A 15,547-nucleotide genomic window follows, 5' to 3' on the forward strand; every position below is an offset into this window, starting at 1 on the left:
CCTTGTTAACCATCAAAGTAAACGCTGAACATCCTGCTCTGTTTGCGTCTCATTTATAAGAATGTATCAGTGCCTTCAGATACATTAATGTTATAGGAAAGAGTTGGTGGAGTCACAAAGTACATTTATTGGTGAAATTTTAAAACCGGTTGTCGTTATGAATTTCAGGAAATTAAGACTGCTTGTACTTACATACAGTCTGAAACAGACATGGGGTCTGAGGGATGTGTTAAAACAGCTTTAAAGTAGAGTGGAAGGATGTGCTCACTGTGTTAACTTGTGACACAATCTGTACTCTGTACTCATCATAACAATGCGTTTTTACATGTTTTGTTCAACTTTACTATTGGACAACAATAGTAGCCTACTGGAAACGGACAGGAAGGTTTTCTTAATGAGTCCCCACTGTTTGCATTTGCCAGTTAAACTGTGACACTGGACATCATCGTATACCTTGTGGAGAAACCCAAAGTCTAAAACGCTTGATGCATGCAATTTTGTAGTTTGTGTTCATGTCCAGCTACAAGGACATAAAATAGCCTACATCTGCATTTTGCATCCAAAAGTGTCAACAATGGTATTCCATATAATTCAGTGAGAATTGTAATCTGTTATAATCACCTTAAAGCTTGAAGTGTTTGTCCCTAATGGCACGCTTTTATTTTGAAGGTGAGTGTAAGATGTGTTTGTGTATGCGTCAGTGTGCTTGATGTAGTCCAGTCTCTGTGTAAACTGTGTACCAGTGAGACCGCGGCGCTGTCAGGTGAGAGAGCGCTGCTGCAGGTCATTGAGAGGCGCTTCACGTACACGGGAATATAAAAAATAAAATCACATTTTGGATCTCTTTGAGAGGCGAAAACGACATCCCACTGCTTTACAACGCGAGGTAAGAAGATATTCATTGTCTTTCTTTTTGTTTTTGTTTTGGGGTGGGTAGGGGGAATGAAAGAAGTGGTTCTTATTATTGAATGATTAAACTCATGATAATTCACATCCCACCAGCTTTGCCGGGCTTGCTAACTTAGCTTGTTATAAATACATCTTTACCTAAGTATTGTAACATTCAAATTTAACTTTAACACCTTTGTTTGGCAGTGTTCTTCTCGTGTTTGAAACTTAAGTAATAGTTGACTGTAGCACATTAGAATAACTACCCTACTGAATTATCATAGCATTCATTGTGATATATGTACTATAACTCTTTGACAATATTAAGCTAAACTATCCTCCTGTGTATATTCTGTGAATGACGGATGCTGGAGGCCTGAACATTTCCAAAGTTTCTCCACATGTTGCAGCAGGTCTGGTCTTGCCCACTGTAGATTTTATCTTGACGATTTCAACTTCTTATTTTTCCATTAGCTCTATTAACCTTATATCTTAAGTGTTAAAGAAATGAATTTAATTTGAGGAATCTTCTTGATTTTTTTTTTTGAGATTGAAGAGAAATATACAGCAACCACAAAATGACCGTACTCTGAGAGAAAACAGCAGCTTTTCCTCTAACGCAGTTTAAACAAGCTAAAATATTTACATATTCCACCTCCACTTCACTTCACTTCTTGTTTTCCCAGCTCCGCCTGCTTCTCCAGGATGTTCTCTTTGAGGAAAGGGTCTCATAGGTAGCACTCAATCATCTTTGGACGGTGACGTGGAGATGGTCACTTTGGCTGCCTTGCTGACAGTATGCATATGGATACAAACACAGACTGCTTCAGGACAGCACACATGTGCTTCTACTCCACGCACGTCGCTGGATTACACTGTAAAATACTCCCTCCCCTATTTCCAAACAGACAAACCCATACAAAACATAGCAGTGAGTGGGACTTTCGGAGAGAATGGGGTGTATGTTGCGAGCCAGAATGTAATAGAGGCACTTAATTCTACTTTGGACAAGATATGGGAGCTAAAAACTGGACCTGTTGGCAGTGCTGAATGTGAAACCTGTCAGGTGTGTGACATAGAAGCAGATCCTGGAGATCCTGTGGATACAGACAATAAAGTTCTAGTTATTGATTTTGCTGTCTTTCCCAATCCCTTTTTGTACATCTGTGGGAGTACTCATCATGGGATTTGTCAGGTCATTGATATTGGCTTTTCAAAACCGGAGCCCAAGTGTTTATATAAAAAAGAGAACAATTATCCTACAAGCTGTCAGGACTGCCTGGCAAGCCCACTTGGCACCAAAGTCGCCATCGTTGAACAGGGATTCATATCACTCTTCTTCGTGGCAGCCTCTGTCAATGGTGAGGTGGCACAGAGGTATCCCAGGAGGTCAATATCAGTGATGAGGCCACTTGCTACTGAAGACGGCTTTGAGCGGATCAACAAGGGACTAACAGTGCTCCCGAGTCTGCAGGACACGTACAAGATTGACTACATCTACAGCTTCTCCACCGAGGACTACGTCTACTTTCTGTCCCTGCAGAGAGAAAACCCATTGAGGAGCAACTCAGCTTTCCAGACTCGTCTTGGACGCTTGCCGATTGCAAACCCTGAGGAGTGGATGTACAAGGAGGTGGTCCTGGAGTGCAAGTACGACCGAAAAGGCAGGAGGAGGAGAAGAAGAGAGGCGCCCAGGAACATAGTGTACAATGGGCTGCAGGCAGCATATTTTGGGCCAGCGGCGGAAAAGTTGATAAAGGAGCTGGGGTTGAAGAAACCGGAGAATATTCTGTACGGAGTGTTTGCAGAGGTGAACGAGAGCGGACAACCTCAGAAGAACTCAGCATTCTGCGCCTTCCCTTTGTCTTTAGTGAACAAAGCCATCAATAAAGGTGTGGATGCCTGCTGCACATCAGGCACAGAGCAGCTGTCCAGAGGTCTCTGTCACTTCCAGCCATGCGAGAGCTGCCCACATGAAGTGAGTAACTTTTTTTTTTTTAATGGCAGAGGAGCAAAGGTCCCTGTATGCCCAGACAGGAAATGACCTGTCCAGACAAACATTGTGTAATGAAGTCGCATGAGATCCAGTGTAGTTTAGCATTAAGAGTAAACGGGCTTGAGCAATAAGGGATCGTCAGAAGGGGGGAAAAAAACCAAGGCACTCTTTTTGAAAAAGAGCAAGAAGCCTTTACTCGACTTGTTATTTCACAATGGAAATGCTTTAATGGCTTTATAAAAATGAAGGCACACTTGTTCTGTTTATTTTTTTTGTTTCACAATTCAAACTCAAGAGATTTGGCTCACAGGGCCCCTTTCACTCTCAGACAGACGCACCTCAATCTTTCCTCTGGCCTTCATTTCTGTCCTCCACTCTGTCCTCCAGTTCCCCTCACTGCCTTAATTAAGGGCCAGTTCTAAGCTTAGAGTTAAATATGTCGTAGCCATCAGTCCTGGAGAATGACAGAGTTTGAGGGGACAAGCTGAGGGCTTGTTTTTTCTGTTCCTCTTGTCTCAGTACCCCCCAAGGACTGCCTTGTCATTGTTCTTATTTGTGTAAAAATTATAATTTAAATTTGACAAGATTAGCAAGATAATTTCATGAATCAAGAATACAAAATAAATGTAAATGTAAGAATAGCAGAAAACCAACCCCAGAAGAAAATAAAGAAAGAAACAATGCTGCTCGTCTCCATGGTTACATTGACACATATTAACATTGGAATGTTATCTGCCATTAATTTAAACGTTATAAAGATACTTATACAAATAATACATACCTAAGTTACTTTTATCGAGAAAAATATAGCCTACATATGTATTGATAATCACCAGTAAAAACAATGACTGTGTTTGTTTTCCAACCTTTTGAATGTCCACATTCCCAATCAAAGAAAACATTCATCACACTGCTTACACTTCTGAACACTCCAGACTCTCTTTTTTTTTCCATTACAGATAGTATATTTTAATAGGCACAAATCTTGAATACTAAAATATTGTTCGCCTGTGGCATCTCTGCTGAAAGTGTGTGTGTGTGTGTGTGTGTGTGTGTGTGTGTGTGTGTGTGTGTGTGTGTGTGTGTGTGTGTGTGTGTGTGTGTGTGTGTGTGCGAGAGAGTCGAGCCAGATGAGAGAACTGGGAGGGGTGGGTGAGTCAGTAGTGGGACCTGCGCGTTGCCACATCGTTTCTCTGCTCTGTTAAGTTTCAGTCAGAGAAAAGGCCGTTTACAGCCCACAGATTAGATTTGCTTAAAAAACCGGATACATGACAAGGCTTTTTTTTTTTTTTTTTTTTTTTAAACTTATATCACTGCACCTTCATCTTTATGCCAGAAAGGAAAAAGGCAGCTTGCTTGGGCAAATACTTCTAAAACCGTGCACTCTTTAAAGCAACATCATTGAATAGAGCATTTGGCGTTGGTGCTCTGCAAAATAATAAAGGTGTGGTGTTGTTTCCCTTTATGGAGTTCAAACTGTGTCCTTTGAGCTCACACAGCCGTGTGTACACCTCCAGGAATGCGTGCCAAGAAACACAGAGTTATAAATCCTGCTGATAAAAAGGTGGAATTTCAGGGGGGAGGGACAGTGTTGGACAGTGCCTCAGCTTAGTGTTTTATTGGTGTAGGAAATAGATGGAATACTGAAGATATGAAGATTTGGTCTATCAATTAATCATGGTTGAATCTGTCATGAAGATTTTTTGAATTGGTTGTGTATGATTCAATTGTTTTGATACTGTACTGTATGTTACTGTTTGTGACTCTTAAGATCAAATTACATGAAAATAGGGCATTGAAATAGTGGTGCGCACACAGGGACATGCTGGGGCAGGTCAACTTAATTGCTTTGCTGAGGAATGTTTACCATATGTCACACTTTATTGACTAAAACATCTCATCCACTCACATCTGCTAGCTTGTGTTTGATGTTTGTAAAGCCCAGTTTCAGTAGTAGACAGTCTGTAATAAAGAAAACAAAAAAACATTCCCCATGTCAACATACTGAGCTAAGGTCACTGCTGTTTTATAACCTTGTTCCTCTCACATCTTATGACTGTGACTCGAGGCAAAGCTGGAGGACTTCCTCCCTATAAGGATGAATGAAGAGTCTCTCTCTCTTTATTGCTCCAGCTCAAGTGTCGGCATGTTGTTTATATGTGCATTGTGCATAGATGTAAACTGAGGTTGACAGAAGAAGATACTTACAGTTTAATTTATATATGTGTTTCCTGTTTCTGCCTAAACCCTAACATCCTTGTTTTTCATGTTTCTCCCTCTTGTGTAGAGCTCCGAGGGTAATGAAACGTGCACTAACAAACCCACTCTGGTGTCAAAGTCGTACTACAGACTGGACATCTTCAACAGCCAGATGAGAGACGTCCTATTCACTGCTGTCCTGGTCACCACTTTTGAGGATCAGACTATTGGCCACTTTGGTACCTCAGATGGACGGATACTGCAGGTAGCAATAAATTAATAATGATACATTTTAAGGATCTCAGACGTTTTGTCCATTGCTCACGATAAACAACACATCCCCAAGCTTTGCATTCGTATGTTAACTACAAGAAAACGGTTCCCCAAAATGGAAATCCTTAACATGACCTCTGTGTTTTGTGCATATTTTAGGTGATTCTTAGTGTGAACGCGCCGAATGTTTTCGCCAACTATTCTCTTGAAGGATCGGAAGTGTCCAGAAATGCAGCTGTATACTCTGAAGATTCACTTCTCTTCGTAGTTGGAAATAAGGTAACGTTGGCTGCATTGTTCTGATAGGGTCAAGAGAAGACAGGAGCATATTGAGCAAATGTTTTTGGCCTCCACAGTGCAAACAAAAAAGGGGTGGGAGTCCCAACGATACAATATTATCGCGATACTCGAGTCACGATACAATTCTATTGTGGTTTTTAACATTTTGCGATATGCTTAGAATTGTGATACAATATATTGCGATTAAGCTTTTTAACTGCGTATTATGTCCACTACACTGAACTAAATCAAGAACTGTTTTGTCAAATAAGATCAAATTAACAGTCCATTCATCTCACTTCCGTCTTTTTATTTGTATTTAAGTCTAACTGAACTTTAACATGAATTCTTAACAATGTTATAATATCGCCACACAAATTATCGCGATACTATACTGTATCGATTTCTTGACCCACCTCTAGCAAACTGACCAACAATTTGATGCCATTGTGTATTCATCAGAGTCAATTAAAACATATACAGTCTACTCAGAATGTGTACAATGTGTATTGGGTAATTAGTTGAACAGGATTTCAGGTGTTTATGAAAACAGATCCAAGTGTGTGAGTTCGATCCTAGTGCCACACCCTGCACATTTTAGTCACGTCATTGACACAGGAAGACAGCTACAAAAAGTAAAAGTCATCCATCATGTAGAGGAAACATGACAACTTGAAAGGCTTAACTGTGTTAGGAGTGTGTCTGGGAGAGTTATAGATCGCCCTCAGCTTTTCTAACACTCTATTCATGCTGCAGAGACATTGTTAACCTATGCCAAAATGTCATGCAATAGCCTGGTCTGTGTTTTATACTTGTTTTTCTTGTTTATTTTCTTTCTGCCAGATGTTCAAGGTGCCCACTACAGGTCCAGGGTGTACACATTTTACGACATGCTCCAAATGTTTGGAGGCCCCACTCTTCATGAACTGCGGCTGGTGTTCGGGAATCTGCTCGAGGGAGCACGAGTGTGCCTCTCAGTGGAACAAAGACTCTTGTGCGCCTGTCATAACAGAGGTAGATCTGACAGTGTTAAGTGTAACTGTTTAGCTAATGAATGAAGTTTTAAAGATGAGTCATTAAGTAACACTGGCCACACCGATTGTCCTGCATGCTAACTGAAAGTTAACTCTTTCCTGTGCAGTTTTACCCCATGGTGGCTCCTGCCGGCGGCGAGACAGAGGTAACACTGTGTGGCTGGGAGTTTCGCTCCCCTCTGCCTCTTGGCAACATAAGCAGGGAAACTCATGTCATCACATTGGGCTCAGGGATCTCTTGTGCTGTTGACCCTGATAAGAGCAATAGTGAAAAGTAAGTAGCCTACATGCAATGTAGTTCAGAAGTTTTAGGCACCGCAAGCCACAAGTAGAGATGAAAACCAGGGAAGACGAGTTAACTGAATTTTAAAAATGAAAAAAAGTTCAAACAGGCTTCTCGAAGAAAATGTACAGAAGCGAGATGTGTTTAAGGAAAGACCTTATATAAGTCTATGAGGACCTTTTAGTCTTTCCCACTTTTCAGTGAATAATAGCAATCATGTTTGACAATTTTTTTAAAAGAAAGGAAAAGTAATTTGATTTGTCTTTGATACAGGCTGGTATGCAAGATCCAGGAGCACAGTCCGAACGAGAACCTCACCATCACTCTGAATGTGCACGAGGGGGGAGAGAAGGGCCACTACTCCATCGAAGGCATGGCTCAGATTTCTGGCTTCTCTCTTGTGGTGAGAATCATCCGTTTTCATTTCATTTCATTTCATTTTACCTTTATTTATTCTCGAGAAATCATTGAGGGCAAGCCCTCATTTACAATGAGGTCGAGAGTACAATTAAAACAAATAAGAGACAAAAAAAGACAAAAAACAACAAAGACAAAATACATAGATTATAAGACCAGAAGAATAAGCAGTAAGCAGGTAACTACAGTTAATAACATTTACACTCATGAGTACAGTGAATTGTGACCAGGTTTTTAAATTGGTCCATGGTAACCATTGTATTGAGTTTTAACCCATTTAAACCAGTTGTTCTCTACGTGTCGCCTAATGGACCTGTCACCTCTGTGTAATCAGGAGCCCAGCATTACAGAAATTAGGCCTGACTATGGCCCTGTGTTTGGAGGAACAACCGTTACCCTGACAGGCCAATATCTGAACTCTGGGATACAGAGAGATGTCTTCTTGGCTGACAAAAAGTGCAACATCCAAAGGTAAGAAACACTGAAGACTCTTTCTTAAACACAGATGGGTTTCTACAACACAATCATTTAACTATGGTTAGATGTATCTCTAATTGCCCATATTCAGTTAACGCGACAGCTGCTCTTTTCAGCGCTCCTGAGGGAAGTGGAACTCTGTCCTCAATCGTCTGCAACACAGAAGCTGCGGCAGGTGTGGGGAACGTACCTGTTAAAGTCTTGATCGACAAATTTCAAGTTAAGACAGCCAAGAAATTTTTCTATAAGAAAAACCCTAATATAGCCTCTGTACAGCCTCTCTGCAGTTTCCAAAGGTAGGACACTGACCCCAAGATTGCTGTATCATGATAACACAAAGTACGTTTGTGCACAAAACCAAGTCATTGTTATTAATGGCACACTCGTTTGTTATTTCACACAGTGGCTCCAAGCTGGTGATAGAAGGTCAGAATCTTGACTCTGCACATAAAACTGTGGTTCAGTACATTTCGAGCTCGCCCCACCTGCAGCCACCTGAACAAGTGAGTTCACTCATGAAAGATACAGTATTCATGTAAAATGCTTCAGTTTCAGTTGAATTCAAATGCAGTGAGAAAAGATTAAGCTTGGCCAGCCATGCTTTATCTTTAGCCGTACACTGCTTTTATATTCTGAGATTCTATTCTAGTATTTGTGATCTCAACAATATTTCTCTTCAGGTCTGCAATGGTACGAAGAATGCAACCCATATGGAGTGCTGGGCCCCTGCTTTTCCTAAGGAAATGCCAGAAGACAAGTCTGACACCGGAGTGATTTTTATCCACATGGATGGAGAAAGACAGATCTGGAGAAGTGGTTTTAACTACCACCCCGATATCAAAGTCATTCCGTTTGAACATGATGACAATTTATTACCTTTAAAACCAGGAGATACAGAAGTTTCACTGCATGTATGTTGACTCTCTCTCACAGTCCTTTCATATTTATTTATTTATGTATCTGCCATGTTGCATTAACATCTTAACAATACTTACAGAAATAATACCAATATGTTTGAATTTCTCTTAATATAACTGCAGCAAAAATAATCATCACATAACTTTTAAACATCTTTTTTTCCCCATGTTTCTCAGCATAGAAAACTGAACAAAGTGAGCGCATGCATGAAGATCGTAATGACCATTGCAGGTGTGAACTGCAACGCCGAGGTTCTTTCAAATGAGCTCACCTGCAGGATCCCTAAAGGCATGGTTATTCCCAGCGAGGGGTTACCTGTCAAGGTGAGAAAGACTGCCTCTAAACCATCAACCTTTATATATATGTTGTGTAAATTCATACCAGACAGTAATCATTTAGTGTTCCTCTCCTGTAGGTGTCTGTGAATGGAGTCATTCATGATGTGGGTACAGTAGTGAACGATGACACCAACCAGGCGACTGTGATCTCGGGCATTGTGCTGGGCATCCTGGCTGCTTTGGTATTAGGTGCTAGCCTTGCATTAGCGGTGATGATGCATTTGAAGAAGAAAAAGAGAGGTGAGAAAATGCAGCTCTTAACTTATAGATAGTAACTTCTATAGAATACCATTTTTAGAAAATTATACTGCACAATCGTGTTTATTCATTCAGTACTATTTTGAAGTTGTTTCAATTTGTCCTTTGAATCCTCCAGCCAACATAGAGAATCGGTTATCAACAATGCTTTCACACAACCGCATGGGCAGTGCCAATAATTCATCCCCGACGGGCGACTATAGACGAGGTGGGACATCCAAATGAATGAATTTATAAATACATTTTTACCGTCAATCCCTTCTGCTTTTTTGTTTGTTTCATCCCCTTTCTAACCCTAAAATAACCCTGTAGCAGCTCTTTGAACCTGTTTATTTATTTGTATTTCTGTCAAGTATTTTTATTTTGAAAAAAAAAGTTCAGTTCCTTGATGGCTTAATGGTGAAAAAAATACAAACAAAGTAAGGGGTAAGTCGATAAATAAGCTGAACCATAAAGGGTCAAATATTGGATAATATTTTTTTTAATCAAACTTGCACAATTAGCTTCCATTGTTCATTATATTTGATGGACTAATAAGAGAGGTTGCAATTATCAGAAATGTTGAGGTCATTTTTTCATCACAACAAAAGCTTCCTCTGCACACATGGACACAAATGAATGAATTAATTATATTGGAGTCAAACCTAATTAATCTGTCAAACTAAATTAAATCTGTTTGGGAAAGCTGATATGCAAAGATTTGATGACTTAAAAGTAGAAGAACTTTTTGTGATGTGTGTCTTTCCTGGTGTGTTTCAGTCGATCTGTCCAGTCAAACATCAGGCTCAGGAGGAATGGCTTTTCACGGGTTAATGTACGCTGCCAGCTACGATCATCTGGCCATCCCTCTAATGCCCCGAGACAATCTCTCCATGATCAGTCTGAGTTCTGACCTTCTCGAGGAGGTCAAAGACGTCCTCATCCCTGCTGACATGCTCCGGATCGAAGATAGTCAGATTATTGGCAAAGGTCAGCCTTGTGCTTTTTTTTTCAATCTTTGTTTGTTTTTCTCTTTGAATATTGGAGCACAAAATGAGAATAAAACTCACATTTTGGTCTCATTCAGGCCACTTTGGAACAGTTTATCATGGGTACCTGATAGACAGCAGCAAGAAAGAGACCCACTGTGCTGTGAAATCTTTAAACAGTATGTGAATACTCATTTTATAACTGCAATCCTCATTATACAAGCTTTTGGTTGTTGGATTCATCTGTTTAACAGTAAGTGATGTATTTGACAGGGATCACAGATTTGGGGGAGGTGGACCAGTTCCTCAGAGAGGGCATCATCATGAAAGGTTTCCACCACCCAAACATACTGTCTCTGCTCGGCATCATGCTGCCCAAAGAAGGACTCCCTCTGGTGGTGCTACCGTACATGAAGCACGGGGACGTTCGTCATTTCATCCGCTCTGAGAAAAGGGTAAAAAAAAGCACTAGGAAACTTTCTGGATTAGAAGGGTCATTCATATTTGCTCTTTTAAATGCTGTAATTAACTGCTTCAAACCTGCTCAAACGTGTATTCTGTCCTCCACAGAACCCAACAGTGAAAGACCTGATTGGCTTTGGGCTTCAGGTTGCAAAGGGTATGGAGTATTTAGCACAGAAAAAATTTGTCCACAGAGACCTGGCTGCTCGTAACTGCATGTGAGTGTGAATCATAAATCAATTACTGCTCAGTAACTTATACTAGAAGACGCTTTGACACAACTCAAATTACTGAACATGTTTAATAACTTAAGCAACCAATACTACGGTGTTGGTATGTATTTGGATTTTGTTAACTGCAGTACTTATTGCATGGCCAAGCATTACCAGACTAATTCAACTGCAAATTAATCTCAGTTTATTATTGTAAGCAAGGGTTGCAGACCAAAATGCTTGGCATGGCAGTAAGGCTCGATTTATAAATTTAGGATCCAAATTCATATGGTTTCTAGTTCAACATAAAACACAGGAGCTTGGTATGGCATGATTTAGATTAGATTAGAAAACTTTATTTAATCCCCAGCAGGGAAACTCATTTGCCGCCTGGTAGTAAACAACCGCCACAAACTGCTTCTATGTAGTGAAAAATATCATTGAGTTCCTTTAATTAATACGAATGTTTGCTGATGTCAGGCAACTGAAAACATTAAGACACATTTATTTATCCTCATGATGTACTTGTTCAAATCTTTAGGAATACTCTGACTGTTGTATCTTTTATTTTGTCTTTATCGTAAAACATTTCTATTTCAGGTATTTACATTTAATAAGGTTAATGAAGAAAAGTTTGTGCTGATGAGCCAACAAAATACAAAGTAATCTCTCTGCATCTCACAAGTGCATGGGAAATCTTTAATGAGACCCTCAACGCTTATCATACCAGATTATTCAAAACGTTAAAGTTCACCTGGCTCCTCTTGTGCCCACCATGAGGTAAGAGTTATGCTTTCTCAACAGTAGTTGACAGGGGTGTTTTCTTTCATTCCAGGCTGGACGAAACCTTTACAGTGAAGGTGGCTGACTTTGGCATGGCTAGGGACATCTATGACAAAGAGTACTACAGCATTCAGGATCACAAACGTGTGAAGCTGCCTGTGAAGTGGATGGCCATCGAAAGCCTGCAGACACAAAAGTTTACTACCAAGTCTGATGTAGTGAGTATACTTTTATCATTCCTCCTGAAATAACGCTCATCCAACATATTCTGTATCTGCAACACATCACTTTCTTGTTTCCCAGTGGTCATATGGCATCTTAATGTGGGAGCTGCTGACAAGAGGTGCTAGCCCGTATACAAATGTGGACCCCTATGACATCACGCACTACTTACTGAAGGGGCGTCGTCTTCCTCAGCCACAGTTTTGTCCTGATAGTCTGTAAGAACCACACATGCACTCCTTACAAAGCCCCTGATGGGTTCACACTATTGTCTTGATTTCAGTTTTATCAGGAGCATTAATAACAGTGATTATGAATCAGTTTCTTCTGAGTCAGAAAGATACTTTCAAGTCTTCCATCGTTCACTCGTTTACCTGTTTTTTCATCCCACAGCTATTCTATCATGCTGACATGTTGGGACCCGGAGCCTGAATGCAGACCCAGCTTCAGAAGCCTGGTTTCAGAAGTACAACACATCCTTTCCTGTCTCGAGGGAGAGCACTACATCAGTCTGAAGGTGAACTATGTCAACTTAGGCCAGCCGAGACCGTACCCTTCCATGACTGGATCTGCAGATGAGGCTGAGGCCTCGGACTCTGAGGAGGAGGAGGAGGACTGTCATGCTGCCAGCTGAGGGTGTCAAAACCCCAGGACTCTCTGGCAGGAACATTGGATTCGGTATTTGATTTGAAGAGCACACAAAAAGACTCCACCTTGGCCTGGATCTATTTTTAACATCACAAAGATTTTAAATAATGCCTGGAAGCCTATGGAAGGTTTAGCTGCTGATTTAAAAGACACTGCAGAAAGTTTCAAATCCTATTTGAGCAGATGACTGTCCCCATGACTGTTCTGGCTCTCCATTAGCTCCAGAGCTCATGCTGAAAGGCTGCAGGGAACTATCCCAGGTGTCAGAGGAAAAAATAAAGAGAAAAACAAGCATTCACAGACAAACATTCACACCTATTTTAGTAGTCATGGAGTTATCAATTAACCTCAACTTCATTTATTTGAACTCTGAAAGGAAGCTGAAGTAACTGGAAACAACCCATCCAGGTACGAGGAGAACATGAAGGCGTCAGCCAGCGGTAGGTTTGAACTCAGAACCTTTTTTCTCAGAGTTCAAAATACAGACAGCATGTTGAAAATTGTTGTTTATTTGTTCAAACAACTAAAGCACAAGTGTGAAAGAAATGAAATGAATTTAAAATGTGCTTTTGTTCTCATATTTATAGACTAGGATATTGGGTTATATGAGACTATCTCGTCATCATATAAGACTGTTAGAAAAGGGGGCTTTAAATGCTGATATGTGGTTGTGAACGTGTGTAATAATTGAACTAGTCTCAGAAGTACTCGGTCTACTCCGATTTTGAACCACAGATACTGAAAAGCTCTGCAGCCACTGAATTATACATCGAGCTGTCAGTTGGCTCAGACGTCAGCTGAGGCTGACAAACAAATGTAGTACATCTCGTCACCACTAGAGGGCAACAAATGCCTCCTGCTGAAGCATGAGCTGCTTCTGCTGCAGTGATGCTCTGCACTACAGCAGACAGCTCAGCACAAAGGTGTTACGCAAACAACACACCTATAATCATCACCTCAGTGCAACTACGTCAGCATATCATTCTGTCCATGCCGCACAGTTTCCAGAATCTCTTTCATTTTCTGCATTTGATTGAAATGATCTCCACAATAAATCAGCCAATCCAAGATCTCAATTCATGCACTGATTTTTTGTTTTAACTTAAACAGACAATGCTTACAAATATAGTTTACTGACTATCAAGCTTTCCACTGGGATTCATAGATTTGATGGTTTTCTCTCCTTCCATACAAGACAATCATGAGTGGTTTTTTTTTCTTTGATCTATATTGCACTGAAAAGAGTTTTGTACAGACAAAGAAATGATTGTCAATACTTGCCTCTAAGAGTGTTAAGAACATTAAAAGTCTTCCTACACTTGTTTTTCCTTGAATGTGAATTAAATTCTATCTTCTTTACAGTTTTTTAGGCGGTGTGTGTATTCTAATAAAAATGCAGATTAAGTACAGCATAGGACGGTCCAATAGTTCTTCATGAAAGCTGATCATCAAAGCCTTTGAAACAAACAAAAGATGCTGAATGCAACGGTAGTGGTGGGAAGCAGTGCAGCTCTTGTTCTCTGCCAGGTGGATGAAAGATTAAAAAAAAAAAAAAAACATCCAACGTTACAGGTCTGCATTATAAACCCAAGTAAAAACTGCATGCTTCTGCCAAATCTGTGTATCTAGCATTTGTAATACTCTATGAATAATTTATAGATCTATAAAAAGCTTCTTTTTTTTGTTCCCCTTGCCTTCAGGCTCTGAAAAGGTGGCGGTATTAATGACGAGCTCTGGATGTGTTTAGATAGGGGTTCAGGATTTCAAAGTGAGGTGAAGTTTGCACCTTGTTCTTTTTGCTTTGAAACAATTATCATGTTTGTGTTTCTGGTTTAATTTAAATTATTCATAAGCCCACATAGTGTGTATTGTGCTTCAACAAATCTGATGATCCATTTGATTTATTCCAGCTCTCTTTTTAAGATATTTGTATTCTGCAAATGTGAAAAGGAGACGAGGAACCTGAAAGAAAGGTAAAGACAGAAAATCAACATTGTGAGCAGCACACAGTGGGGAAAAGATGCACTTTGTTTTAGTTCCATAAAAGCTTCCAGATATCATGAAGTAACCTTGAGTCTACAAAAAAAAGTTGCTTTGGAAAAGTATGTGCACAAGTTTGTCCTCCAAGTCTTTTCAATGACAACTCGCGCCATGATCTTTTAATTAACTTGCCAGTGCAGTTTCTGGGATCCGCTATAAAATCCACGATATGATGAAAATAGAATTTGGCATCAGACAAAGATGCTGGTATTAAATTTAATGCTGGAAATGTAAACTGGGGTCTGCAAAATCTAATTTAAACACAAGATGGTGGCAGCAAAGATTTCTTCATGCTGTTTTTTGATTATAAATTTGCCTTTCTTATGTTTCTAATGATTTGATATTTTTGAATCATTATATTTTGTTCATTGTTTTCTGTCAAAGCACAGAACAAAGATTGTTTTGGCCGGGCAAATACAAAATGTGATCCTGTACTATTACGTCTTCATTTAGAAAATCATTGAGAGAGAAGCCATCATTTACAATGATGCAGATACAACTAATAGAATACAAGATAAAGAATAATATAAAAAATATAACATAAATATAACATAAAGCAATGCATTCAAGTATTCTACTGTGTGTGTGTGCGTGTGTGTGTGTCTGAATGCGTGTGTGCGTGTGCGTGTGTGTGTGTGTGTGTGTGTGTGTGTGTGTGTGAGATGTGTGTTTGTGTGAGATGTTCTGCTCTGGGATAATCTGCTATGTTTGTTATAGTTTATGTTTGTATTACTATGTGATGCTTTAATTGTGACCTGTTGAGGGACTGCAGATGTAAACTAGGTCTAAGCTAACTCTGGTGCAATGCATCAAATGGCAACATTCATGTTTAATATTGTACATGGTCCCTTT

General features: G+C 39.9%; 1 protein-coding gene across 1 annotated transcript; it reads left to right on the forward strand.

Annotated features, from left to right (window-relative positions):
- Positions 1 to 733: 733 nt before the first annotated feature.
- Positions 734 to 14,014, forward strand: LOC132978021 (macrophage-stimulating protein receptor-like). The gene is made up of 21 exons (XM_061043004.1): positions 734 to 886; positions 1,575 to 2,866; positions 5,172 to 5,348; positions 5,516 to 5,635; positions 6,479 to 6,649; positions 6,777 to 6,943; positions 7,226 to 7,355; positions 7,704 to 7,840; positions 7,963 to 8,142; positions 8,250 to 8,349; positions 8,527 to 8,757; positions 8,941 to 9,087; positions 9,180 to 9,342; positions 9,479 to 9,568; positions 10,120 to 10,329; positions 10,427 to 10,507; positions 10,602 to 10,783; positions 10,899 to 11,008; positions 11,838 to 12,003; positions 12,089 to 12,225; positions 12,401 to 14,014. Exons 2-21 carry the CDS (start codon positions 1,658 to 1,660, stop codon positions 12,639 to 12,641), a joined length of 4,149 nt encoding a protein of 1,382 aa, XP_060898987.1. The 5' UTR covers positions 734 to 886; positions 1,575 to 1,657; the 3' UTR covers positions 12,642 to 14,014.
- The last annotated feature ends 1,533 nt before the right edge of the window (positions 14,015 to 15,547 follow it).

This window comes from Labrus mixtus, chromosome 7 (genome assembly GCF_963584025.1).
Source record: "Labrus mixtus chromosome 7, fLabMix1.1, whole genome shotgun sequence".
NCBI classification, from domain to species: domain Eukaryota; kingdom Metazoa; phylum Chordata; class Actinopteri; order Labriformes; family Labridae; genus Labrus; species Labrus mixtus.